The 26,376-nt window shown below is 46.9% G+C and overlaps 1 protein-coding gene across 3 annotated transcripts in view; it reads left to right on the top strand.

The window, feature by feature from the left end:
* fnbp4 (formin binding protein 4) overlaps positions 1-25,874 on the top strand; it is a 44,748-nt gene extending 18,874 nt beyond the window's left edge. For 2 of the 3 annotated variants that reach the window (XM_070899291.1, XM_070899293.1), the window contains 13 exons: positions 1,295-1,439; positions 6,178-6,286; positions 6,475-6,810; positions 7,514-7,775; positions 8,832-8,953; positions 9,029-9,133; positions 10,797-10,930; positions 11,906-12,084; positions 13,481-13,818; positions 16,884-17,043; positions 17,763-17,998; positions 18,794-18,954; positions 25,482-25,874. In XM_070899291.1, the coding sequence (XP_070755392.1) occupies positions 1,295-1,439; positions 6,178-6,286; positions 6,475-6,810; positions 7,514-7,775; positions 8,832-8,953; positions 9,029-9,133; positions 10,797-10,930; positions 11,906-12,084; positions 13,481-13,818; positions 16,884-17,043; positions 17,763-17,998; positions 18,794-18,954; positions 25,482-25,572 (2,378 nt within the window). In that variant the 3' untranslated portion in view covers positions 25,573-25,874. The remainder of the gene's footprint in view (positions 1-1,294; positions 1,440-6,177; positions 6,287-6,474; positions 6,811-7,513; positions 7,776-8,831; positions 8,954-9,028; positions 9,134-10,796; positions 10,931-11,905; positions 12,085-13,480; positions 13,819-16,883; positions 17,044-17,762; positions 17,999-18,793; positions 18,955-25,481) is intronic. The other variant, XM_070899292.1, reaches the window with a different exon arrangement.
* Positions 25,875-26,376: the final 502 nt, after the last annotated feature.

Here is a 26,376-nt window from a genome sequence, read left to right as displayed (position 1 = left end):
GGCGTTGGACTTGGCCACGATGCCCAACATGGGTGGACAGCCTCCAACACTCAGTCGAGACTCTCATAATGAATGCACACTATTGGATGAAAAACTCAGAGGGCTATAGGGTCCCATTAAGAAGCAGCTCCTTTGGGAGAGGAGGGGAAAACCATAGGAACAGGAGTGTGGACCATTCAGCCCCTTGAGCCAGTTCTGCCATTCAATTAGATTATGGCTAATCTGTATCTCTATTCCAACTACCCACCTTGGTTCTGTAACCCTGGGATGCCCTTGCCAATAAAAGTTATCAATTTCCGATTTTAAATTTCAATTGACCCCCAACCTCAAACAGCTTTTCGAGGGAGAGAGTTCCAGATTTCCTCGACCCTGTGTGTGAAATGCTTCCTGGCATCACCCTTGAAAATCCTAGCTCTAATTTTAAGGTTATGGCCCTTTGTTCTGTACTCTCACCAGAGGAAGTAGCTTCTTTCTATCTACCTTATCAAATCCTTTAATCATAAACTTCATTAGATTACCCCTTAATCTTCTATACTTGAGGGAATACAAGCCTAGTCGATGCAACTTGTCCTCATAATTTAATCCTTTTAGCCCGGAATCATTCTGGTGAATCTATACTGGCCCTCCAAGGCCAGTATATCCCTCCTGAGGTGCGGTGTACACATCTGGAGTAGCAACAGAGCTCTGTACAACTGTAATATAACTTCCACAGCTTTGTATTCCAACCTGAGATACAGGCCAATATTCCAGTAGCCCTTCCGTTATTTGTACCTGTCCACTAGTTTTTAGTGATTTCTGTACTTGGACCCCTAAATCTCTGCTCATCCACAGTTCCGAGCTTCTCACCATTTAGGAAATACTCTGATTTATCTTTTGTGGGTCCAGAGTGGATGTCTTTACCTTTCCCCACATTAAACTCTGCATCAGCTGCAGTTTTTAACTGTCAATAACCCGTTGCAACTTTCTGCTCCCATCTAGACTATTTACTGTACCACCTAACTTGATTGTCAGTAAACTTGGATGCACAGCTCTCTATCCTTTCATCTAAGTCCTTGATAAACATCGTGAAAAGCTGTATTGCGGTACAGATTTCTGGGGACACCACTAATCATCTGCCAATTGGAGTACATGCCTATTTTCCCTACTGCCTCCTACCTCCTGACCAATTCCCTACCCATGAGTCAGACCAGCTTACCCTCCCTGCTGGAGGACCATGTGTGCTGGGGGTGGGTGGGCTTTGTGCTTGCCATGTATGCGCGAGTAACTAACGCGGTCCTTGTCGCTCGCTGTACAGTTAACGTGGACATGGGCGACTGGCAGGAGGTGTGGGACGAGAACACCGGCTGCTACTATTACTGGAGCGTTCAAACCAATGAAGTGACGTGGGAGCTGCCCCAGTACCTGGCCGCTCAGCTCCAAGGCCTGCATTACCAGGACAGGTGAGTGCTCAACCACAGCAGGTCGACACACACACACACACACTCACTTGGCGCACCCTTTAATACGCATTCCGGTGCTGTGTCTTGTGCAGTGATATTTGTCAACACAAGCGGGTGGTTTTTCATTGCTGGTTGGTTTGCATTATATAAAATTGCCTTCATTTTTTTTTTAATAAAAGAAAAACTTGAAAATTGGCATTTGCTGTAAATTCAGTTTCCTCGCCGCCCCCCCCCCCCCCCCCCCAAACTGCACCCACCCTGGTGAGATTGATCAAGGGAGACAGAGCCTGGTTGCACACCAGAGTATTTAGGAATATTATCTTGATACTGGTTTGTCCCTGCAGGGTGTGGCAAACTGCAGAAATTGCATGAGAGTTAACTCCTAAGCTGCAGGAGGGTAACTCTAGTGTTTGAGCCCATGCAGTAATTGGGCACATGCTGTGTTTGTAATGCGCGTGGCCTTGGTCAGAATCCAATATTTCAGTTGTGTCGAGTGCATGGAAATGTACACTTGACAGTTGTTGTTTACATCCGTCTGTATCTTCCATAAGAGAAAGTTTAAACCTGTATTAATAGAGAAGACCCAGCAGTGGCAAAACCCATTGCCCAAGTTGAGGCCATTGAAACTAAAGGACAGAGGGAGTCAAGTATGTGAGTGCGTACAAGAGGAGCGAGGTATCTGGGCCGGGCAGGGGCTGCGCTGCCTCAGCTCAGCTATATGTGCTAGAAGTCTCTGAAATCTAGTGCTGAATTTACACAGTAACCAAACAAACCGTCCAACCCCAGTAAAGTGTGAAAAGTGAAGGGCTGTCTCCTCTGGTGTGACACTTGGATTTACAGGAGCAGGGGATGATCTGGCCAGTGGCTCGTCGCTGGGTAGTGCAAGTGGTGATCTTTGACCTACCTGTGTCTATTCCTGTACCTATTTACTGTTGAGAGCATGCAAAAGGTAACGGATTGACGTTCTGACATTATACACACAATTTTTGGGCAATTTATAATTTTGGTACAATGTTGGAGTCACCCAGTCTGGGAATTGGTTTGGCTCCATTTAACACCGAAGTGGATCATTCCATCTCTTTCTCTCTCTTTTCCCCCCCCTTAACTCCAGTGTCAAATCGGGGTAGGTGGATGGATGGATGGCGATAGTATGAGGTAGAAAATGGGGGAGAAACTTGGGGGTTCGAGGAGCTTGAGACTGGAGTACCAGTGCTCATAATTAGCCTGTTAAATCTGGCACTGGTTTGAAGATGGCTCGGGATCTCCTGCATGGAGCACATCCTATCTTAAGTGCTGATGTAACGGGGAGCAGTGTCAAGGATACTCTTAGGTTAGCAGGTTAATAGAGGCATTCAGAGTACTAGAACTAGGACATTACAGGACAATTCTTCAACTTGCTCCATCAACGTTGACACATTTGACCCTGGTATTCCAGTGACACGGGTTTATATTTCCTGCACAATTTATCATTCATATTTTCCACTTTCTATTAAAAGTAAGCGGCTCACGATTCAATGTAATGTACTGATTTTTCTTTTAAACACTGATCCTGAGTGTGTAGAAAGATCTTGTCCAATTTTACACAGTAATCTAAGATTAGCCATTCTATGTATGCACTGTGCAAGAGTAATGGATAGCAAGGAGAGGGGTCTCAAAACAGTGATGCAATGTAACATACACCTAGTAATATATATCTATCACCTGTGGTAACAGAAGAGAAGACTGAGGGGTGATCTGACAGAGGTCTTTAAAATTATGACTGGTTCGATTGGGTTGATGTAGAGAAGATGTTTCCACTTGTGGGGAAGACCAAAACTAGGGACCATAAATATGAGAGTCATTAACAAATCCAATAAAGAATTCAGGAGAAACTTTACCCAGAGAGTGATTAAAATGTGGACCTTGCTAGTATTTGAGGCGAATAGCAGAGCTACATTTAAGGGGGAGCTAGATAAGTACATGAGGGAGAAGGGAATCATCATCAGAGGCAGTCCCTCGAAGCGAGGATGACTTGCTTCCACGCCAAAAAAAGGATGAGTTCATAGGTGTTTCAATGAAGGACCTAATATTCCAGATCCCAAACTACATCCTGAAGGGTGGAAGATGCCTGTGCGTGGATTTTTTTAACGTGTGGTGGCCGTTGCACACCAGCCACCACACGGGCTTGACAGAGCTAGGTCTGGGTCCAGTGGCAAGGATTACCCAGGACGACTGGAGACCAGCTCCGCTGCACGGACCTAGTGCGCACACATATCACAGTGTGGGCTGGCCTGTGCTGCCCCTGAGCTCTCGGGTGGATGTAAAAGATCCCATTGCACTATTTGGGAGTTATCCGCAGTGTCCTGGGCCCAATATTTATTCCTCAATCAACATAATAAAAACACATGATCTGGTCATTATCACATTGCTGTCTGTGGGAGCTTGCTGAGCACAAATTGGTTGCCACGTTTCCCACATTACAACAGTGACTACACGCCAAAAGTATTTCATTGGCTGTAAAGCGCTTTGAGATGCCTGGTGGTCGTGAAAGGCGCTATATAAATGTAAGTCTTTTTTTATGGAATATACTCAAAGACTGAGCCTCCACGGCCATCTAGGGCAGAGAATTCCAAAGATTCACCACCCTCTGAGTGAAGAAGTTTCTCCTCATCTCAGTCCTAAATGGCCAACCCCTTATTCTGAGACTGTGACCCCTGGACCCCTGACTCCCCAACAAGGGGAAACATCCTCCCTGCATCTACCCTATCAAGCCCTGTCAGAATATATTTTTCAGTGAAATCACCTCTCATTCTTCTAAACTCCAATGAGTATGGGCCTGGTCTACTCAATCGAGGGCCCCATCTTGTCCTGAAGCGACACGTACTCCTCCAGCAGGAGGGCACCAGACAGTGATCGGGACTTAGAGTTCAACAATTTCACATCATAACCTCTGCCCAGATTTTGTTCCCTTACCTCCCTTTTTATTTTACAAACCCCTCCCCTTTTTATTTTTCTGTTTCCTACGGCAGCTGGTAATTATTCAGGCATTCACACCCTATCGAGACGCATCTTTTGTTTCCTAACCTGTGCCATTACCATCTCAAGTCAGTCCATTGTCCCTGTTGTCAGAGAAGGACCCTGATTGATTTCTCTACAATCCACAGGCAATCGAGGCCAACTGCCCCAACTGCCCCACCTACCCACCACTGGGATCAGCTCACTCAGCACAGACCGGGTGCACTTCCTGCTCGGTGTGGGGCTCAGTACCAATTGTAGCCTCCCCCCCCCCCCCAGGCTGGGAGAAGGAATATACAGATATGCTCATTCGATAAGGTGCCACATAAGAGGTTGTTGCACAAGATTCAGGTTCATGGGATTAGGGGTAATGTGTTAGCATGGATTGAGGATTGGTTAGTGGATAGAAAGTAGGACTAAAGGGGCCATTTTCGGTTTGGCAGGCTGTAACTAGCAGAGTGCCGCAAGGGTCCGTGCTTGTGCCTCATCGGTTTACAATCTATATCGACGATGAGGGAACAGAGTGTAAAATATCCAAGTTTGCTGACAATATAAAACTAGGTGGGAAAGTAAGCTGTGAGGAGGACACAGACTGCAAAGGGATAGACTGGTTAAGTGATTGGGCAAGAAGGTGGCAGATGGAGTGTGGTGTGAAATTATCCACTTTGGTAGGAAGAATGGAAAAGCAGAATATTTTTTTAAAAGGGGAGGAGACTAGTAAATGTTGGTATTCAGAGGGATTTGGTGTCCTTGAACACTAATCGCAAAGTTAACAATCACTTATAACAAATAATTAGGAAGGCAAATAGTATTTCAGTCTTTATTGTAAGAGAGCTCGAGTATAAGAGCAAGACCACACCTGGAATACTGTGTAGAGTTTAGGTCTCCTTACCCAAGGAAGGATATACTTGCCTTCAAGGGGTTCACTAGATTGATTTTTGGGGTAAGAGGACTGTCCTATGAAGAGAAGAGAGTTTGAGTAGAAGAATGGGCTATATTTTCTGGAGGGGTTGGCCATTTAGGACTGAAATGAAAAGAGATTTCTTCACTCGGTGGTGAATGTTTGGAATTCTCTACCTCGGAGGGCTGTGGATGCTCAGTCAATTAGTATATTCAAGACTGAGATTGATAGATTTTTGGGCACTAAGGGAATTCAGGGATATGGGACAGGGTGGGAAAGTGGAGTTGATGCAGAAGTTCAGCTATGGTATTGAATGGTGGCGCAGGCTCGATGGGTTGTATGACCACCTCCTGCTCAAGGTTGTTCTGGATTCCCCCACTAGAAGGAACAGTTTTTCTCTCTCTAGCCTATCAATTCCTTTGATCGTCTTAAACACCTCCATTAGATCACCCCTTAACCTTTTACAATCAACGGTGTGCAAGCCTAGTCTATTCTATCTGCTGCCCTCATAATTATCCCTTTCAGCCCTGGTATCATTCTGGTGAATCTGTGATGCACCCCCTCGAAGGGGTATTCTTCCTTGAGTGCAGTACTCCAGATGAGGTCTAACCAGAACTTTAAATAATATAACTTCCATGCTTGAAACCTGGAACCTGAGCTGAGAGGGTTTACCTACACCATGCATAGGAAACAATCCAAGGTCCCTTCAACTGTCCTGTCGAAACACACGGCTGATTTGGGGGGGTGGGTGGGGTAGGCCGTTCAGTTTTGGGAATGTGTGTTGCCGCGGAGTATTTGAGCAGCATTGGGAGGAGAAGCATGTTACTGTGTGTTGTCTTTCAGCTCCGTGCCCCTGTCCGCTGGCGAGGTGGAGAGTAGCTATCAGCACACGGACGTCTATCACCTTGACCAAACTGTGGCAAAGCCAGACGGCAGAAACTTGAAGATGAAGGTAGGGGTGAAATAAGGTGATACCTGTTGCTTTTCTGTCGGGCAATGGGGCAACAAAAATAAAATTCTTGTGCGGAAGCCTGCATTTATTTCAATGGGGGCCACTGATCAGGTAACTTTGATTCGCAGCCGTGTCGGCTCCTGTGGGTGTCGCTTCTCTCTAACCTGCTCTTTTCTTCTCCCCCGAAGGAAGTGAACGAGAGTGTGTTTGCACTGGCCTGCGAGAAGGAGGAAAGTTCGGGCGTCGCTGCGTCTCTGCTGGCTCCGCTCATCCCCGAGGACGTGAAGAAAGCCGAGGAGAAGTGGCGGAAGAAGCTGATTGGCCAGGAAGAACAGGAGGTGGTGAATGAAGAGGACGACGGCGGGAACAGCAGCACTGTGCATGTGGAGGAAGCACCACAAGAGGATCGCCAGAGTTTGACCCTTTCCCAGGAGAGCGTGGAGGACGAGGAAGAGGAGGGGGTGGAGAAAGAAGAAGAGGAGGAGTATACGCGGGAGTTGGAGCTGGTGCTAGAGAGAAAGAAGGTGAGATTATAACCGAGAAAGGATTCTCTCCTTAAACTAGTGCAGTGCTCTCAAGTGATGTTTCCCAAGTGATAAACATTGTGACCATCACACTTCATCGATGCAAAACTATCTGTAGAAAAAGAGAGACTGAGTGCTTATCAGCAGCATTAACTTGCATTTCTAATTTGAGCAGTTCCCCCTCAAAACAATTCCATGATAATCTGAGGCTGTGCTTACTTAACAACAAATTATCCTCTGCAGTAACAGCAGAAGAATACATTGTGCATCATGGCACCACACTCCTTGACGGACGCAGTGTCACCGAGTTATAATGAGCAATGCCACAATGAATCCGCTAACTATATTAATTTTGGGGGGACCAGGATTATTTGATCAATACGATGAGTGCAATAAGCTGGTCGCTGCGATCACGGGTAATGAGCGGCTGAGAGGGACCAAATGCGCCGTTGTGCTGCGTTGGTATTTATTTGGTGTGTCGGTAGACCGCGCTCCGCGGGCAAAATTGCACTTGTGCTGATGGGGCTCCAGCATAAAGCTACTCTGAACTGGTGTTCACACCAAGACCAGAATGCCTGGGGTGGGAAGTGACACCAAAGAAGATCCTTCACTTTGATAACTACACCTGAATAAATAGGCTGTAGCACTCTGCTGTGTAGCACTGTTTTATCTGCTGTTTATATCCACGTCACTTTGTGTTCAGGTGCTGACTCGGTCCGTGTGTTCACAGGCAGAGCTGCGTGCGCTGGAGGAGGGCGATGCCAGCTTGGCCGGGTCTAGTCCACGCTCCGATTGCAGCCAGACTTTAGTGCCAGAGGGTCAGGTATCTGAGAGCAGCAAGCACATCCACAGGAAAGGGAAATGGCAGGTCCTGGCTCGCACCTTTAGCCCCGAATCTGCCAGCCGTGCTTCCGATAACCTGGAGCGTGACGCCGCCCCAGAAGGAGCGCACTGTGCTGAAACTGGTAAGTGATTGGCGAAGCTACATCTTCAAGGGCCTTGTCCCTCTCCAGACTATCAATTTTTTTGGCATCCGGGATGTGTGCGGCGCTGGCAAGGCCACATTCGTATCCCTCCCTCGTTGCCCTGAGAAGATGGTGGTCCATTGTTTGTTTGTACATTTATTTGCGTGTTGTCTTGAGCCTCAGCAGAGGGATTAAGATTGGACTGGCTAGCCATGGCAAGTACGGACATTAGTGAACCAGCTCACTTTTGTGATTGTCCGGCAGCTTTTATGGTCAATTACACACCTCATGACTCCGGAATTGCTCGTCCAGTACTGGAACCACTACACTTCCGAATCCATAATGTGCATGTTCGGAGAGGCTAAATAGTTCGTAGTGAAGAAAACACATTGTGTTCACAACATGTGAAGCTCCCTCTACACTGCCCCATCACACGTTCCCAGGACAGGTACAGCACAGGTTAGAAAGAGAGTAAAGCTCCATCTGCACTGTCCCATCAAACACTCCCAGGGTGAGTCCAGTTTTTACAACAGTGACTACATTCCAAAAGTACTTCATTGGCTGTAAAGTGTTTGAGATGTCCAGTGGATGTGAAAGGTGCTATATAAATACAGGTCTTTATTTTAGATATGAAGTAAAGATGTCGGATGCTGTAGTGCCAGATTTATATTCTTCACACCAGCTTTTGATGCCGTCATGAGTGAGACTGGCTATTTGTACCAAGTAAAAGGCATTTTCACCCTGCCCATTAGGACGAAGCTGAAATCACCCCACCTTGCTTCACTCTGCTCCTGCAGCCAGCAGGGAATTGCACAGGATCCACAATGTAGTAAATTATTTTGACAACTAAGGTTTACATGTTAAATAGAGGGAAATTGTTGCATTTTGAGCCAGGACGCCTTGGTGTTGAAAGTAAATGTTGAGTGTCATGTGTGACTTAATGCCATAGCTGGCTGTAGTATCATTTCAGTCACCTGCTTGTCTATTTTCCTATTCTACCTCACCCAACAAAAGTTTGGATAATTTCACCCTTTTGTAAATTATTTTTCTTTGCAGCTCCTGAAAAGCCAATCATTGATCCCGAGGAAAATGACATGGATCTTGAAGGGTCTGCAGAAAAGCAAACGGTGGCACCGAAACATCCTCCAGAAGAAAAGGATGACCGTGGTGAACTGAAGGTGGGATGGTCTGGAGGGGGGAGGGAGGGGGTGCAGTCATGTGAACATTGATACTGACTCCAGATCTTCTATCAGTTTCAGATTGCTGAACTGGCAAACACTCTCTCCAGTAAACTGGAATTCCTGGGAATTAGCAGACAGTCTATTTCCAACTTCCACTTCCTGCTGCTCCAGATCGAGGTTTGAGACTGACTCATTTCATTCCATGCTAAGTCTGAAGTGGTGGTTACGGGGTGGGAGAGAGAGCTTTGTGTTTAAGCTTGAAGGTGAAACGCTATGATGGACAAATGTAGTTTTTAAATGAGCTTCTTTTCCTATCCACGTTGCCGTCTGCACTGTCGCCACCCCGAGCCGCCTCTATCCTTATTGCTGTGTCTGCCAGCAGGGCTAACTGGGGCCCTGTACCCCTGCTGCTATATCAGATGATGGGCCTACCCCCATGTTGGATGATGGGCCTACCCACCAATGTTCCCTCAAATGTATTTTTGTACTGAGCGGGCCACGAGCTCCTTTGAGCGTGTCCTTTTTGTCCGTGAGCAATTTTACATCAACTTTTACACCAACGACAGCCATGTTGCAGCGTCTCAAATCATAGACAATCAGACAAGGTTTTTTTTTACACGTTTAACATAGCTTCTCTGCTTTTGAATTTCCTTCCTCTAGAAATGAACCCCAGTGCTTTATTTTCACTTTTATGGCTTTTTTTTTAAACCTGCATTGTGACTTTTAATGATTTATGAATCTATACCGAGAATCCTTTGCATCTCTACCGCCTCCTTATTCCTCCAACCAAAATTCACCAGCCCTCACTTATCTATATTGAAATTTGTTTGTCATTTACATGCCCATTCCACAAGTTTGTTTACAGTAGAATTAATTAAAAGCTTTTCATTCGTCATGTACACAATTACTTGTCAGAAATTACAGATATAAAAGAACTGCTGCATAATGCATTAACACCAGAATCCTCACTCCATTGTTTCCTCTTTCTGCTGCAGTTCCCTTCATCTCTCTCAGACTCTCTGGTACAAACAAACAGAAGCACAAATTATTTCCCCCCTCCTCATAACATGATTTAAATTACCTAGTAGACTATTTCATAAAGGGGACAACACCTGGCAAAATTTAACTGGGCATTTAACATCACTTTCCAATATATTATTCCGGTTTTAAACAATTTTCAGAAATTTTAAAAATTCTGATTTTTGTTTCACCGGGGGCCTAAAACTTGTGTCCTTTCGCCTCCCACCAGCGGCCATTGTACACGTGCTGCCCCTTCATGTGGTGTTCCAAAGTGTCTATTGCTCAGTCCCGAGGAATGGACTACACGCATCTGGATTCTCCGCCCGTGTGCCCCTCTCTCCCGCCATGTGCCCCTCTCTCCCGCCCCAACTACTATCCAGCTCGGTGCGCTGCATTTCAATTGAACTTTACGGGACTTCGGGGATTAGTGCAGGCACCTTAGAGAACAGTGCTGCCCCCTGCACCCTTTCGTCTGCCAGCCCACCCAGTGTTGGACTGTGATCATACCTGTCTGCACCCCCTTCTCCATGTCGGATGTTGGGCCTACCTGCCCCCTACCTGCTGGAGGACCCATCAGGACCCCTGTGCCCTTGTTCCATCTGCCAGTGGGATTGCTGACACTCCACGGCCTCAGAGCAGTGTGAAAGTTGAGTCAGTGGCATGCCTCCGGGCTGATCAAGCACCTCTACACAAAGAGTGAGGTTTACCGAAAGGTGTGTGGTTTTGGCTGTGATCTTTTTTCCTTTACTTCAACTTGTTGACTCTAGGTGTTCTGGTCAGTTTAGTGGCATCCTTTAATCACATCTCTCTTGGATTTCAGACTCGAATATCAGACTGGCGAGAAGGAGCACTGAATGGCCAATACCTCAAACGCAAACTGCAGGAGGCTGATTTACAGATTAAACACTATGAATCTAATGCATCCCCAAAAGGCTGGTCCTGCCATTGGGACAGGTACGCACTCTTCTACTTTTTCACCTTTCACCTTTGACACGTGACAACTGAACTATGACATCCCCCCCCCCCCCCCTCCCCATCTCCACATGACGACGTGGCAACAGTAGTTGCAGACCGCCAGCTCACTAAACTGCTAATTTGGTACTACTCCTCCCGCATGTGTGCAAATCCCAAAAGCAAAACCAGAAATCATTGGACCAGCCTAAAATGTTAACCCACAAAATTTGGCAATTTCTCATGCTGAGGTTTGAGTGTTGGAGTTGAACAGATAGACTGCTCATATAATTGTGTTGAGTAAGGGAGTAACGATAAAAGGGGGAAGGGGCGGGAAAGAGAGAGAGAGAGTGCGCATGCAAGAAATGTCTGCGCTTTGCTGGAAATTTCTGGGATGGAATTCCTGAGCCGACCACACGAGAGAAAGAGGGAAGGTGCCTCCTGCAGCTGCTGCGAGGGAAGACGAAGGTTATTGCCGGAAGCACAGGTCAGAATTCTTTTCTTTTCTCTTTTATTACAGTTTACTGCATCTGTAAAATATGTAAATGTGTTTTTATATTTTTTTAAAAATTACTGTTTTATTTCTCAGCTTGAAGAATTTTGCACTAATTCCTTCCTTGTTTGCTTCTAGATGAAAAGGGATGTCTGAGTTACCCTGTCAGATTCCCTGCTCAGTGCCACCGTTGTTATCAGGCAGCCGTTTTCACCCACCGAAAACGATGATAATTGGGCCGAAATTTGTAACACTTTTGTTTTTAAATGGCACGATATATAAAACTAAACAAACAACAAAAAATCAAACCAAAATTCAATTGTGAGGTTTTCTGTTTGACCTCTGCTTTCCTAGACTCCTAGGAGCAGGAGGTGCCAAACCTCCTGTCGGCAAAAAAAGCCTGTTTTTTTTTTTTCACCTCTGGCAGGGTCCACCTGCTGCCACACCCCCCCCGTACTAAGTGTGTCCTTTCTGTCACGCCGTAGGGAGCACCGGCGCTATTTCTATCTCAATGATCAGACGGGCCAGTCGCAGTGGGAGTTCCCGGATGTGGACGAGGAGGAGGAAGCAGCCGAGTGCGCCTCAAGGCTGAATGTTGGCAAGAGCGTGTTCTCCGCCAGTGCGCCGGTGAAAGACATCGCGGGTGCCCCGAGTGATCCCGCAGGTGAGGGGTTTTGCTGCTGTCCATGTCTGGCCCTGTCCTTAGTGGGAGGTGGGTGAGCAACATTCCGTTCAAGCCTCTTGGCCTCAGTCACCTATTTGTTCCTACTCCTGTGGAGTTGGCGGTGGATCACAGCTTACCCCAGGCTGATGTTCTTCAGTATCGGACTCAGGACTCGGTGTGTCAACAGTGATCAGCTGGTTTAGAAGGAATCGCTTGGCGTGGTGTCGGTTGGGAGGGGTGTGGCTTTAGCCCCAGGTCTAGGTTCATCTGATTAAAGAGCCAGCTAAATTTCTTGGATGGGTGCTGTTTAGATGCAGGTAGTTTGGACTAGGAGAGCTTCTGGCAGGAGCAAGAAAATTCAGACTTCTCCTTTAAGACACTGCTGAAGACACGCTTTGACCTGTCCTTGTGTCTACTTTGGCTTGGTGTCAGCTTTTGCCTGAATACACACCCGTGGAAGTGCCTTGGGGTGTTTTTACTGAGAAAGGCTCAGTATAAATGCAAGATGTTGAACAGCTTAATGCGCTGCATAAGACTTTTTTTTTTAAACTCCAAAACACTCTCAAACCCACCTAGCTACCATCCGGATAACGCGTAGCTAGTCCCAGAACACGACTGTTGCAAATGCCCCTCCAGTAGTGACAATCTTGAGTTTTTCTCTGCAAATCTCTGCATTTATTCGGCCTCTCAACATCAAAAGCCGCTTCCCAGGCCATTACTCTCCAGTGCAGGGACTGTTACACAGCCAAATGCAAGAGCCGTTTTCCTTCAGCTCTGTTTCAGTGGCCTCGCGGGGGTTGGGTAAAGGGACTGTTTCTGCAGTAGACTGTCGCATTGTCGCTCGCTCAGTCTCTAAGGTCTGACCCATCGTGTGCTGCTTTGCACAGGACCCTGAAAACTTGTATGGCATGCACAAGATGGGAACTCGGCCTGAATTTTACCAATAAATGAGAGAACGCTGCTGTCTCCCGCTTCCCCGAATGAAGTCAAGTTGCTGACGCAGTGCCCGGGTCATTGTGTTGGGCGATGTGTGGCAGTGGGAAAGCGATGGTGTTTGAGGGATTACAGTAACATGCTGAATTCAGTACACAGGGCTGTGGGATGTTCAGGCAGGAACCACTGCAGAGGACGGGGAGACTAGATTAAGCAGACTTGGTACCCCAAAGGGGACACAGTGGTCTTTGTGTTGCTTCTCGGGAACTTGCAGAACGTATCTCTGAACACTTGCTGAACAAAGGTTTGGGCTTTGTTGTCATTCCTGCTGTGGACACTCCGCTGTCGGATTGCAGTGTTTGAGTGTGGCAGTAACTCTTATTGTACACACACACACACACACTTTCATTTCATTTCACTTCACTCTGTGTAATCTTACTCTGCATGTTCTGCTTACAATCAGGTCCCATGCATCTGGAGCTGTGTGCTAGCCAGACTTCTGTTCCTCAGCCAATCAACGTTGCTTCTGCAGGAAACAGTGCCCAGCCTCCCCCGCCCCCTCTTCCCCCTCAACCCCCCCTTCCACTGGACCTTCCTCCCCCACCCCCACCCCCACCGTCCTCCCCTCCTCCCCCGCCCCCACCTCCTCCCCCTCCAAGCGATGACGGAGACATACAGGAAGTGGAGATGGAAGTGGAAACCAAGGAGCCACCAGCGCCAGGAACTGAAGAGGATTGTTTGGAAAGAGCCCTTCTCACCATCATCCCAGTTACATCAGTCCAGCCTCCAGCAGTAAAGAAGGTGAGATTGTAGTGGTGGTTAGTCTTATAAAAAAAAAGAAAGCCTCGCCTCTCTACCAAGGCCTAGCTGGTCATGACAGTGAATAGCTGATGGATACTATAGCCATGAGCTCTTTAGACGGGCACCAGAGAATGGATTATAGCCTTGTACAGCATTTTGTTACTGACTGATCACAGTTCCTGATTTCAAAGCTAGGCATCAGTTGGCTTTCCAACTTGGTATGGGTAGTTTCTGAAGAGGCTGGGTCAGCTCTGAAATCTGTTCCCTGTTCTGTGGTGAGTTGGCTAATCTCCATTGGTCGGGTGAATAAGGTGCTGCAATTGGATCACATGCAGTACATTACCAAATACTACTGAGATGGCCTGAGTAGGGTCGTGTAGCACATCACAAACTGTGTGCTGTTTTACACACAAGAACATAGGAAATAGCAGGAGTAGGCCATTTGGCCCCTTGAGCCTGCTCCGCCATTCAATGAGATTATGGCTGATCTACCGCAACTCCACTTGCCTGCACTGGCCTCATATTCCTTGATTCCCTTAATATCCAAAAATCTATCGATCTCTGTCTTGAATATACTCAACGACTGAGCCCCCACAGCCCTCTGGGGTAGACAATTCCAAAGATTCATCACCCACTGGTGAAGAAGTTTCTCATCATCTTAGTCCTAAATGGCCGACCCCTGGTTCTAGGCTCCCCAGCCAGAGGAAACATCCTCCCTGCATCTACCCTGTCAAGCCCTGTAACAGTTTTGCATATTTCAATGAGATCACCTCTCATTCTTCTAAACGCAAGAATAAAGGCCGAGTCTACTCAATCTCTCCTCGTAGGACAATCCCCCATCCCAGGAATCAGTCTGGTGAACCTTTGTTGCACTCTCTCAATGGCAAGTATATCCTTCCTTGGGTAAGGAGACCAAAACTGTACGCAGTACTCCAGGTGTGGTCTCACCAGGACCCTATATAATTGCAGTAAGACATCTTTACTCTTATACTCAAATCCTCTTGTAATAAAGGCCAACATAAAATTTGCTTTCTTAATTGCTTGCTGTACCTGCATTTTAACTTTGTGATTGGTGTACAAGGGCATCCAGGTCCCTCTGAACACCAACATTTCCCAATCTCTCACCATTTTAAAAAATACACTGCTTTTCTATTTTTCCCACCAAAGTGGATAACTTCACATTTCTCCACATTATATTCCATTTGCCATGTTTTTGCCCACTCACTTAGCCTGTCCATATACCATTGAAGCCTCTTTACATCCTCCTCACAACTTGCATTCCCACCTAACTTTATCATCAGCAAACTTGGATATATTACATTTGGTCCCCCTATCCAAATCATTGAGATAGACTGTGAATAGCTGGGGCCCAAGCACCGATCGGCATTCCACTAGTTGCCAACCCGAAAACGACACATTTATTTCTACTGTTTTCTGTCCGTTAACCAATCCTCAATCCATGCTATAGTATATTACCCCCAATCCCATGAGCCCTAATTATGTTTAATAACCTCTTGTGTGGCACCTTATCGAATGCCTTCTGAAAATCCAAATAAACCACATCCACTGGTTCCCCCTTATCTATTCTGTTAGTTACAACCTCAAAACACTTAACAGATTTGTCAAACATTCATAAATCTGTGTTGACTCGGCTCAATCTTATTATTGTCAAAGTACCCTGTTACCACGTCCTTAATATATTCTAGCATTTTCGCTACTCCTGATGTCGGGCTAACTGCCATTTTCTCTTCCCTCCTTTCTTAAATAGGAGGGTTACATTTGCTACCTTCAATCCACGGGAACTGTTCTAGAATCTGTGGAATTTTGGAAGATGACAACCAATGCATCCACTATCTCTATAGCCACCTCTTTCAAAATCCTAGGATGTAAGCCATCAGGTCCAGGGGATTTATTGGCTTTCAGTCCCATTAATTCAGCACCATTTTTTTATTAATACTAATTTCTTTCAGTTCCTCATTCTCGCTAGACCCTTGGTTCTCCACTATTTCCAGGCAGCTTTTAGTGTCTTCTTCCATGAAGACAGACACAAAGTATTTGTTTAATTTCTCTGCCATTTTCTATTCCCATTATAATTTCTCCTGTCTCAGCCTGTAAGGGACCCACATTTACTTTTGCTAATCTTTTCCTTTTTACATACCTTTTACAGCCTGTTTTTACTGTCTCTTGCTAGTTTACACACATTCTATTTTCCCATTATCAATTTCTTGATCCTCCCAATCCTTAGGTTTACTATTTTTGACAACATTTATAAGCCTCTTCCTTTGATCTAATACTATTTTTAACTTCTCAGCCATGGTTGGACCACTTTTTCTGTGGGTTTTTTGAGCCTTAAAGGAATGCATATTTGTAGTAAATTATGTATTAATTCTTTAAATGCTACCTATTACTTGTGTACTGTCATACCTTTTAATGTAGTTTCTAAACTACCTTAGGCAACTCGTCCCTCATCCCTATGCAGTTTGCTTCGTTTAGATTTAAGACCCTTGTTTCAGATTCAACTAAATCATTTTCAAACTCAACATAAAATTCTATCATTATGGTCACTCTTCCCTAAAGCCCCTTTCCTATAAGCTTATTAATTACTCTTTTCTCATTGCACAGTACTAGATCTAAAATAGCATGTTCTCCAGTTGGTTCTTCAACATACTGATCGAGAAAACTGTCTTGTATACGTTCCATGAATTTGTCCTTTACACTATTACTGCAAATTTGGTTTGCCCAGTCTTATATGTAGATTAAAGTCCCCTATGATGATGTAACCTATTACAGGCCAAGGAACATGCAGCACGGGCCATGAACTGTCCTGTTCATAACCTTGTCTGGTGAAAGGAGCTGTTGTATGCACAGCATGGGTGTGAAACATACGTTTTAGTCTGGTGTTCAGTTACTTCCTCGGAAAGTGTTTAGGAATTCTCTGTGTATGTTGAACATCATTCGTGTGGATGGGCCCCATAGAGCAGCTGTCGCCCAGTAATGATTGTGTGTAAATTGGACAGAGGGGTCTTTCTAGAATGCCTACTAACCTAGAACTGGTTATCTTTCAGAGTAACTCTGTTTCAAACGCACCTCTGAACACGTCAGCCCCAGGTCAGACTGCCAAAGCCAGCAAGAGGAAGGCAGCAGTGCTGACTTCTGCTCCGATGCCACGCACTGTCACCATTGGGAGCAGTCCTGTCCTCTACACTCAGTCAGCCATGATTCCAGGTAAAAGGGGTACATAAAAGCATTTGGTGTTTATTGGTTATGGTACATAGGGCACTGCAGTGGTGCTGAGCCACTGTATTGAACACTGGCACTGGCGGTGGTGCTGGGCGGGGCATTACAACAATAACTGCTCTCTACATTTATTTACAGGCCGTATAGTGCTTTGGGATGTCGTACTTTGTACACTGGCAGGACCTGAGGCTGAGAAGAGGGCTGGCAGGGCTCTGGCTTCTAATCTGCTAGGCGTCTGTGTGGGTGTGTGTCTCTCTGCCGGTCTGGCCCCCTCGTCTTTCCTCCCTCCCGCGTCCTCCCTCCCTCCCTTTGCCCTCCCCGTCCCTCACTCCCCATCCTCCCTTTTCACCCTTTCCTGCCCCCTCAGTTGTGTTGCAGATGTTCCGTAGGTCTCCCCAAGGGCCCGGGGATTGTCTGCGGGAGGTGTGCTTTATGGCATTTGAACTCGCTTGTGTATCTGTTTAATTGGTGTGTGCAATAAGAACGGGAACTCCTCAATGTTTTGTGCGTGTGGTCTGTTTCACCCACACAGGAGGCATTTCTTCATGTGATGGGTGCCCTCTGTATAAGCATGGAGTTGTAATTTAATCCAACTTTGGGTGGCACTCTGTAACCATGTGTGCTTTTCTCTGGGTGTTCGCGGTGACCTTTGACCTATAGTGAGCGAGGCTGACTGAATGCTCCTTCCCCTGTTTGTCGAGCTGCAGGTCCCCAGATGCTGGCCACGATGATACCCGTTCCTCCCATACACCAGACTGTGCCCGCACCGATACCCCCTCTGCTGCCCACGCTGGCCAACACCGTGCAGGCACCATATGCTATCCCACAACACCAAGTGCCAGTCGCCCAACCAAACCCGCCGCCCCCTAATATACCGGAGGTACCGCCAACTGGCTCGGCGGCCCAAGCAGCGGAGAAGAACAGGAAAGTGAAGAAAGACAAGGTAGAGTGTGGCTCGCTGTATGTGTCTGTATCTGAACCACCGCACTGGATCCTAGGATAACCAGACTCCCTGCCAAGAGGAATGGAAATGCTGTCATTTAACTAAAGTCAAAATATCTAATGGCAAAACTGCTGTCGTCCCCTAATGCCTGTCTGTTTATCCACTGAGTTTAAAAAAAGAATCAGAATGGTCCCAGGCTCTGCACCTCACTGACTTAAGCTGATGCAACAGTAGGTGATGCAGTTGGCCTCAGCGTCACTTAGAGGGAAGGAATCCGTACCAGTGGAGTAACTATTACTGATTCCTACCCACAGTCCTCCCCAGTGGGTATAATAACTGTTAGTACTGATCCTCAGCCATTGTTTTTCCTGTCTAGCGTAGTACCAATGTGTTAGACGATTCTCGTGAGGGGAGGTATGCCTATAGTCTGTACTACCAGCAGTCCTATGTTGACCATTTTTCAAGTATTTAGAGTATGGTTTGGTGAGCTCAGTGAGTTAGATTGTGATGTAGTCTTTTCCCTTTCACCCCTCCAACTATCTCTCATTTTCTAGGCCAATCTTGTTCACATCCTTGCCTGTCGTATTATTTAAATGAATTGACATACCCCTGGTAATGGATACCATTTTCAGTGAGTAGCCTTGTAGCACTGGGTGCTGATGGTGTGAAGCTCTGCTGTGTAGTCTGGCACACACTTTTGGCTCTGATCAGGGCTAGCTCCATCATATGGCTGTGTTTGGGGATGGGGTTCTGTGTTCAGGGTGCCTTATCTCCTAAACACTCCTCCTCTTTCAGAATAAGAAGAGTAAAACAAAGATGCCATCACTGGTGAAAAAGTGGCAGAGTATTCAGCGGGAGTTGGACGAGGATGAACACTCCAGCTCCAGCGAAGATGAGCAGAGAGGCATTTTGGCACACAAACGGATTGAGGAGTGGAAGCAGCAACAATTGGTCAGGTGAGCACACTGCTCTTGGGGACATTGGAGCCCATGTCCAGTTTGCAGGACTTTTTATACACCATTGGTCACCAGTAGTGCTGTGGAGCAGAACAGTCGTACAAACAGGAATTAGAATCATAGGGCCCAAGTTTCGGGCCACGCCTAAAACGGCGCAGCCTGGACCTGGACGCCCATTTTTCGCGCCACAAAGTGCGCCTAAAAAAACGTACCTATTCTCCGGCTCCCTGCAGGCCCTCTGGAGCTGGGCGCGGTGCAGCATGAGCTGTAGGGGGCGGGGCCAGGTCCCTGCGCTGAAAACAGTGCCGGGACCTCTGCACATGCGCCCAAAACGGTGGGAGGGGCCCGAAGCACGCAGCCCCTAGCCCTGGCCGAATGGCCTCACTGGAGCTGTGTGAATAAGGCTCCTCCCACCTGACTGGACCCGACTCGACCTCTGCTTCCCCCTGCCCCCCCCCCGGCGACCCGGCCTCCGCTCACCTCCCGCCCCGGACCTCCCAAATGTTTGTCGATGTCTTTCGCCTGCTTCACGATGACATGCAGACCGAGACCTTACCAATGGATCCATTATAGACCCAATCCACGGTCCGGACCGGGGTCAAACAGGGCTGCGTTATCGCTCCAACCCTCTTCTCAATCTTCCTCGCTGCCATGCTCCACCTCACAATCAACATGCTCCCCGCTGGAGTGGAATTAAACTACAGAACCAGTGGGAAGCTGTTTAACCTACGCCGCCTCCAGGCCAGGTCCAAGATCACCCCAACCTCTGTCATTGAGCTGTAGTATGCGGACGATGCCTGCGTCTGTGCACATTCAGAGACTGAACTCCAGGATATCGTCAATGTATTCACTGAGGCATATGAAAGCATGGGCCTTACGCTTAACATCCGTAAGACAAAGGTCCTTCACCAGCCTGTCATCGCCCCACAGCACTGCCCTCCAATCATCAAGATCCACGGTACGGCCCTGAACAACGTAGACCATTTCCCATATCTCAGGAGCCTCTTATCAACAAAGGCAGACATTGATGCGGAGATTCAGCATCGCCTCCAGTGCGCCAGTGCAGCCTTCGGCCGCCTGCGGAAAAGAGTGGTTGAAGACCAGGCCCTCAAATCTACCACCAAACTTGTGGTCTACAGGGCTGTAGTAATATTGCTCTCCTGTATGGATCTGAGGCATGGACGATGTACAGAAGGCACCTCAAGTCGCTGGAGATACATCACCAACGATGTCTCCGCAAGATCCTGCAAATCCCCTGGGAGGACAGGCGCACCAACATCAGTGTCCTCGACCAGGCTAACATCCCCAGTATTGAAACACTGACCACACTCGATCAGCTTCGCTGGGCAGGTCACTGTACGCATGCCAGATAAGAGACTCCCTAAGCAAATGCTCTATGCAGAGCTCCTTCATGGTAAACGAGCCACAGGAGGACAGCGGAAATGTTATAAGGACACCCTCAAAGCCTCTCTGGTAAAATGTGACATCACCACTGACACCTGGGAGACCCTGGCCACAGACCGCCCGAGGTGGAGAAAGTCCATCCGGGAGGGCGTTGAGCTCTTCGAGTCTCAACGCAAGGAGCATGAAGAGGTCAGGCGCAGGCAGCGGAAGGAGCGCGCGGCAAACCAGCCCCACTCACCCCTTCCCTCGACGAATATCTGTCCCACCTGTGACAGAATCTGTGGCTCTCGTATCGGACTGTTCAGCCACCAAAGAACTCACTTTGGGACTGGAAGCAGGTCCTCCTCGCTTCCGAGGGACTGCCTATGATGATGATGACCGTTTTGCCTGCCAATCTTTGATTTCAATATAACTGCGCCAGATCTATTCTCAACCCACTAAAATTGGCCTTCCTCCAATTAAGTATTTTAATTCTAGATTGCTTCCTGTCCTTTTCCATAGTTAATCTAAACCTTGTGATACTATGATCACTGTTCCCTAAATATTCCCCTACTGACACTTGCTCCATATGACCCACCTCATTCCTCAGAACCAGATCCAGCAATGCCTCCTTCCTGTTTGGGCCAGAAACAAACTGATCAATAACATTTACTTGAACACATTTCAGAAATTCTTTCCCCTCTCTGCCCTTTACACTATTGCTATCCCAATCTTTAAGATAATTGAAGTCCCCCATTATCACTACACTCACACCCCAACTCCTTTCCTTTCCTACCTTTCCTGAACACCTTGGATCCGTGACATCATATTCCCATGTGACTATTTGCAGCTGTAGATCACCGACCTTATTTACTGTAAACCTAACTTCGACCTTGTATTCTCTCTGTCTGACCCCACCTAATACCACACTATTGCTTACTCTAGTGCTCTCTCTCTCTCCCAATCCTTTGTGCACCTTGTTTTGCCTTTCTAATGCTACATCCTGGTGCCCATCCCCCTGCCAAATTAGTTTAAACCCTCCCCAACAGCACTTACAAATCCCCCGCGAGGATACTGGTCCCGGCTCTGTTGAGATGCGGCCTGTACAGATCCCACCATCCTATGAATCTAAAGCCCTCCCTCCTGCACCATCTCTCCAGCCACGTATTCATCTGCTCTATCCTTCTATTTCTATACTCACTAGCTCGTGGCACCGGGAGTAATCCAGAGAATACTATCTTTTGAGGTCCTGCTTTTTAATCTCTCTCCTAGCTCCCTAAAATCTGCCTGCAGGAGCTCATCCCTCTTTCTTGACTGTTGTTGATACCAATGTGGACCACGACCTCTGGCTCTTTGCCTTCTCTCTGTTTTCCCCCTTCCCACCCCTCCTGATGTTCTGCAGCCACTCTGACATCCTTGATGGAAGGCAATATACCGGCCTGGAATCACATCTGCGGCCACAGAAATTCCTGTCTGTCCCCCTAACTATTGAATCCCCTATCGCTATTGCTTTCCTGATCCTCCTCTCCCCTCTCCTTCTCTTCCCCCACCTCCGTACAGCTGAGCCACCCGTGGTGCTGTGGACTTGGCTCTGACTGTACTCCCCAGAGGAATCCTTGCCCTCACCAATATTCAATACCAGTTAGCGAGCGAGATGCACTCTGGGGACTCCTGCACTATCTTCTTGGTCTTCCTTGTCTGTCTGATGGTTACCCATTGCCTCTCTGCCTGGGCACTCTTGTGCTGTGGGGTGACCTCCTCTTGAAATGTGCTATCCACATGACTCTTAGCCTCAATGATGCACTGCAGTGATGCCAGCTGCTTCTCAAGCTCTAAAACCTGTGCAGTGATGCCAGCTTGAACTCCTCCAGCTGACAACATTTCCTGCACACGTGGTTGTCCAGAACACTGGTAACGTCCTGGAGTTACCACATGGCACAAGATAAGCATTCTACAGGACTGAGGTGCCCTACCATGCCTCTATTTAATAGACTATTAACTAACTTAACAGAAATAAACTGAAGACTTGGGGAGGTGGGAGGGAGGAAACAATTCAGCTCTTTCCCTTGTGCTGACATCACGAGGTTTTTTTCACCTTGCTCCCTGATGCTCGAGCTCCCTCTGGGCTGTGGGCCCTCAGGCCTCCCTTTATCTCTGGCCGCCCCTCTCGCCCTCCCGCAGGTCTGCTCTCGGGCCTTTTAACTAGAATCTTTGGGGTCTGTGGCTGCACTCCTCCTTTTCAGTTGGACATCTTAACCGCCTTCCCCCTCGCCACCGATTGCTGCTCTCACTAAACTCTGCTTGTGATCCACTCTGACTACTTTCACCCAGCTCTGTCTCCAAGCTCAATGCTTTTGCAAACTAGTCTGGACTAAATTGCTGGACGAATAAAGACAAGGTTCCCATTTAGTTTGTCTTGCATCATGCGACTACCAGGGTAGTACAATGTTACACAGGTCAGCCCACACTGCGATATGTGTGCGCACTAGGCCCGTGCAGCAGAGCTGGTCTCCAGTCATCTTGGTTAACCCTTGCCACTGGACCAAGACCTAGCTCTGTCAAGCCAGTGTGGTGGCTGGTGTGCAATGGCCACCCCACGTTTTTTTTTTAAATCCACGCACAGGCATCTTCCACCCTTCAACATGTCGTTCAGGATCTGGAATATTAGGTCCTTCATTGCAACATCCTTTTTTAGCATGGAAGCAGTTCATCCTCGTTTCGAGGGACTGCCTAATGATGACGATGATAATGGAGTTGTTCACTAATAGCAATCAATCTGTATCAATTAGTCCAAAACAAACCTAGACATGACGTGAGGAGGACCCTCAGTTGTGGAGAGCTTTATCAAACCTACCATTCGTCCGATTTGCACAAAATTCTACCTGTAAAGAGTAATCTGCCAATACTGGACTGCCTCAGTGCATGGAACAGCCTCACTTGCCTCAACCATCCCTCAAATTTCCATTTATATCTTACCAGAGAAACAGTTGAGCACTAGGGATGACTGCTCCTGCCCCCCTACTTGACCACAATTCCTGGCCCCCAATCTTAAAGACCTATCCTCCGTCTCTGTGCCAGCGTCTCCTCTCCTGCTCTGACCCCCAGTACAGTCTCCTCACACCTCATCTAGAATAATGTTTCCCTTCCGAATGTTTTGTACGTGTCCAGTCACTCACTGAGACTGTCCACTCTGCTTTCAGTGCATCGACTACCTTGCCGTTGAATGCCTCCAGAATCTGGGCATGGAAGGAAAATATATCTCAGCATTTACTCAAAGTATTCCATCCTCGTGCAACTTCAAACTGCTACAGAAATTTCTCCCAGTTGTTTGAAAGTATCTGAGTTGGTTAAAGGTTAAAAATGTATAAACATTTGAGTTGTTGAAAAGTTTCTCTGAGCTGATTTTTTTTTTTAAATTCTGGGTTCAAAAAATTCTGATTGGGTCCAGGCTCTCCCGAGTTGAAAAATTTCTGAGTTGATTGCAAACTTTGAGTTGGTTCCAAGTTTCTGTGTTATTTAACAGTCAGGTGGGGAAGTGAGCATAGGGCCAAAGGATGTCAACCTCCAGTGGCCTGGCTTGGCTGCATTGGAAGAGAGAGTGTGCCGCCTTTGATAGTAGCCCAGCAGCATCGAGACGCACAGGTGCTGAAAAATGAGAAATGGACAGCATTGGAAGCTGTCATTATTTGAAGGAGTGACATGGTGCAGCATGTTATCCCGGGGACAGCTTCACTCTCTGGTGCTCTTGGGGTGGTATGTGGCAGTAGCGGAGTTCACTCAACTAAAGTGGTGATCAAGAAATAACACTGGAGCGCCTGGCACAGGAAAATTTAAAGGGGCAATATTTGAACTAAGTGAAATGATAAGGGAAGCACCATAATTAAAGCTTTGGAAAGGGGCGTGCAGGTCAAATGATACCGGGAATGAGGGCTTAGTTATGAAAGAAGGCACAAGAAATTGGTGCTTCATCACTGGAACAGAAGGCTGGGGAAGGGCTAATCAAGTATACAGTTTAGCGAAACTAAATAGTGAAAGTTTGGTTCCACTTGGTGAATCGGTAACCAGGGGACATTGTCAGGATTTTCACTTGAAGAATGGAGAGGGTAACGGATATTAAAATGGAATGCCTTACCACAAGCACTATTGAAGCAGAAATGTTAACATCATCTAACTATGACTAGGATAAGATGTTTGAAAAGGAAGAACATAAAAGGACATTGGGAAAGGGCACGGAAATAGGATTAGAGGAGGCGGCTATTCTCCCTGCCCTGTCTGTTTATTCCTGGTCAGTAACCCTGCCCTTTTGTTCCTGGTCCATTTTTAAAAATTCGTTCATGGGATGTGGGCGTCATTGGCAAGGCCAGCATTTATTGTCCATCCCTAATTGCCCTTAGACGGTGGTGGTGAGCCGCAGCCTTGAACTGCTGCAGTCCGTGTGGTGAAGGTGCTCCCACAGTGCTGTTAGGGAGTTCCAGGATTGTGACCCAGCGACAATGAAGGAACGGTGACAACTTCCAAGTCAGGATGGTGTGTGACTTGGAGGTGATGGTGTTCCCATGCGCCTGCTGCCCTTGTCCTTCCAGGTAGTAGAGGTCGCAGGTTTGGGAGTTGCTGCAGTGCATCTTGTAGATGGTACACACTGCAGCCACGGTGTGCCGGTGATGGAGGGGATGAATGTTTAAGGTGGTGGATGAGGTGCCAGTCAAGTGGGCTGCTTTGTCCTGGATGGTGTCGAGCTTTTTGAGTGTTGGAGCTGCACTCATCCAGGCAAGTGGAGAGTATTCCATCATACTCCTGACTTGTGCTTTGTAGGTGGTGGAAAGGCTTTGGGGAGTCAGGAGGTGAGACACTTGCTGCAGAATACCCAGCTTCTGGCCCACTCTTGCCACAGTATTTATGTTAAGTTTCTGGCCAATGGTGACCCCCCCCCCCACCCCCAAGGATGTTGATGGGGGATTTGGTGATGGTAATGCCATTGAATGTCATGGGGAGGTGGTTAGACTCTTGCTTGTTGGAGATAGTCATTGCGTGGCAGTTGTGTGATGTGAATTATATTGTCCAGTAATCCTGCCCTGTCTTTATTGTTCCTGGAACATTATATTGGCAAGTAACCTCGCCCTGTGTCTCTATGTTCACTCCTACAGCGGCCAGGCTGAGAAAAATGCCAACTTTGAAGCACTGCCAGATGACTGGCGAGAGAGACTGAAGAGGAGGAAAATGACTTCAAACTCCTAATGTTTTGAGTTTTATACTGTTTGTGTAAACTATTTTTCTACGTTTCTATACAGAACTGTTTATATTTGTGTAAATCACTGTGACTGAGTTAGATAGTGGGTCTGTGAGCAGCTTGGTGCATGAGCAGTAGATTTAGTGGATTGTATGTATCCTGCTTTCATTTTTTATTAATATTTGAGCTACAAAAAAATCCATGTATTAAAATGACATGCATCCGGGCTGTGAACTAATGGTGCCCATTTGCAGTTTCATATCTGCTGTACATTTGTATATAACATCAATAAAACTTCTTTTTTACAATGGTTTGGGGTCTCCTTTGTCCAAACTCATGATGTATTTTGTTGTTTGCCCACCACACGCTCCATCGTGTTGCTAATAAACACACACTATCCTGTTCCTGATAAACCACACACATTCTACCCTGTTCCTGATAAACAGCACACGCTCCATCTTGTCCCTAATACCTGTTCCTAGAAGACTTGTGGACAGCTAATGTTATTTCTATATTTAAATGGATCAATAGAACAAGTCCAGGGAACAACAGATGTAATAGAAAAAATGAAAATATGATCAAGCATGGATTTCAAATGGAGAGGTAATGTTTGACCAACCTTATCAAATTCTTTGAAGTGGAAGACCAGGGTAATGCAGAAATATATTTTTTTTTATATGGCTTTGGGAAAAGAGCAGGAAAGTGGGATTAATTGGATAGATCTTTCAAAGAGTCGGCACAGGCACGATGGGCTGAATGGCATTCTTCTGTTATATAATCCTATAATATGTTTGCATTTTCAAAAGACCTTC

Source organism: Pristiophorus japonicus, chromosome 14, assembly GCF_044704955.1.
Source record: "Pristiophorus japonicus isolate sPriJap1 chromosome 14, sPriJap1.hap1, whole genome shotgun sequence".
NCBI classification, from domain to species: Eukaryota; Metazoa; Chordata; class Chondrichthyes; family Pristiophoridae; genus Pristiophorus; species Pristiophorus japonicus.
Note: the sequence above shows the minus strand (reverse complement) of the source record. Positions and strands in the feature narration are given on the sequence as shown.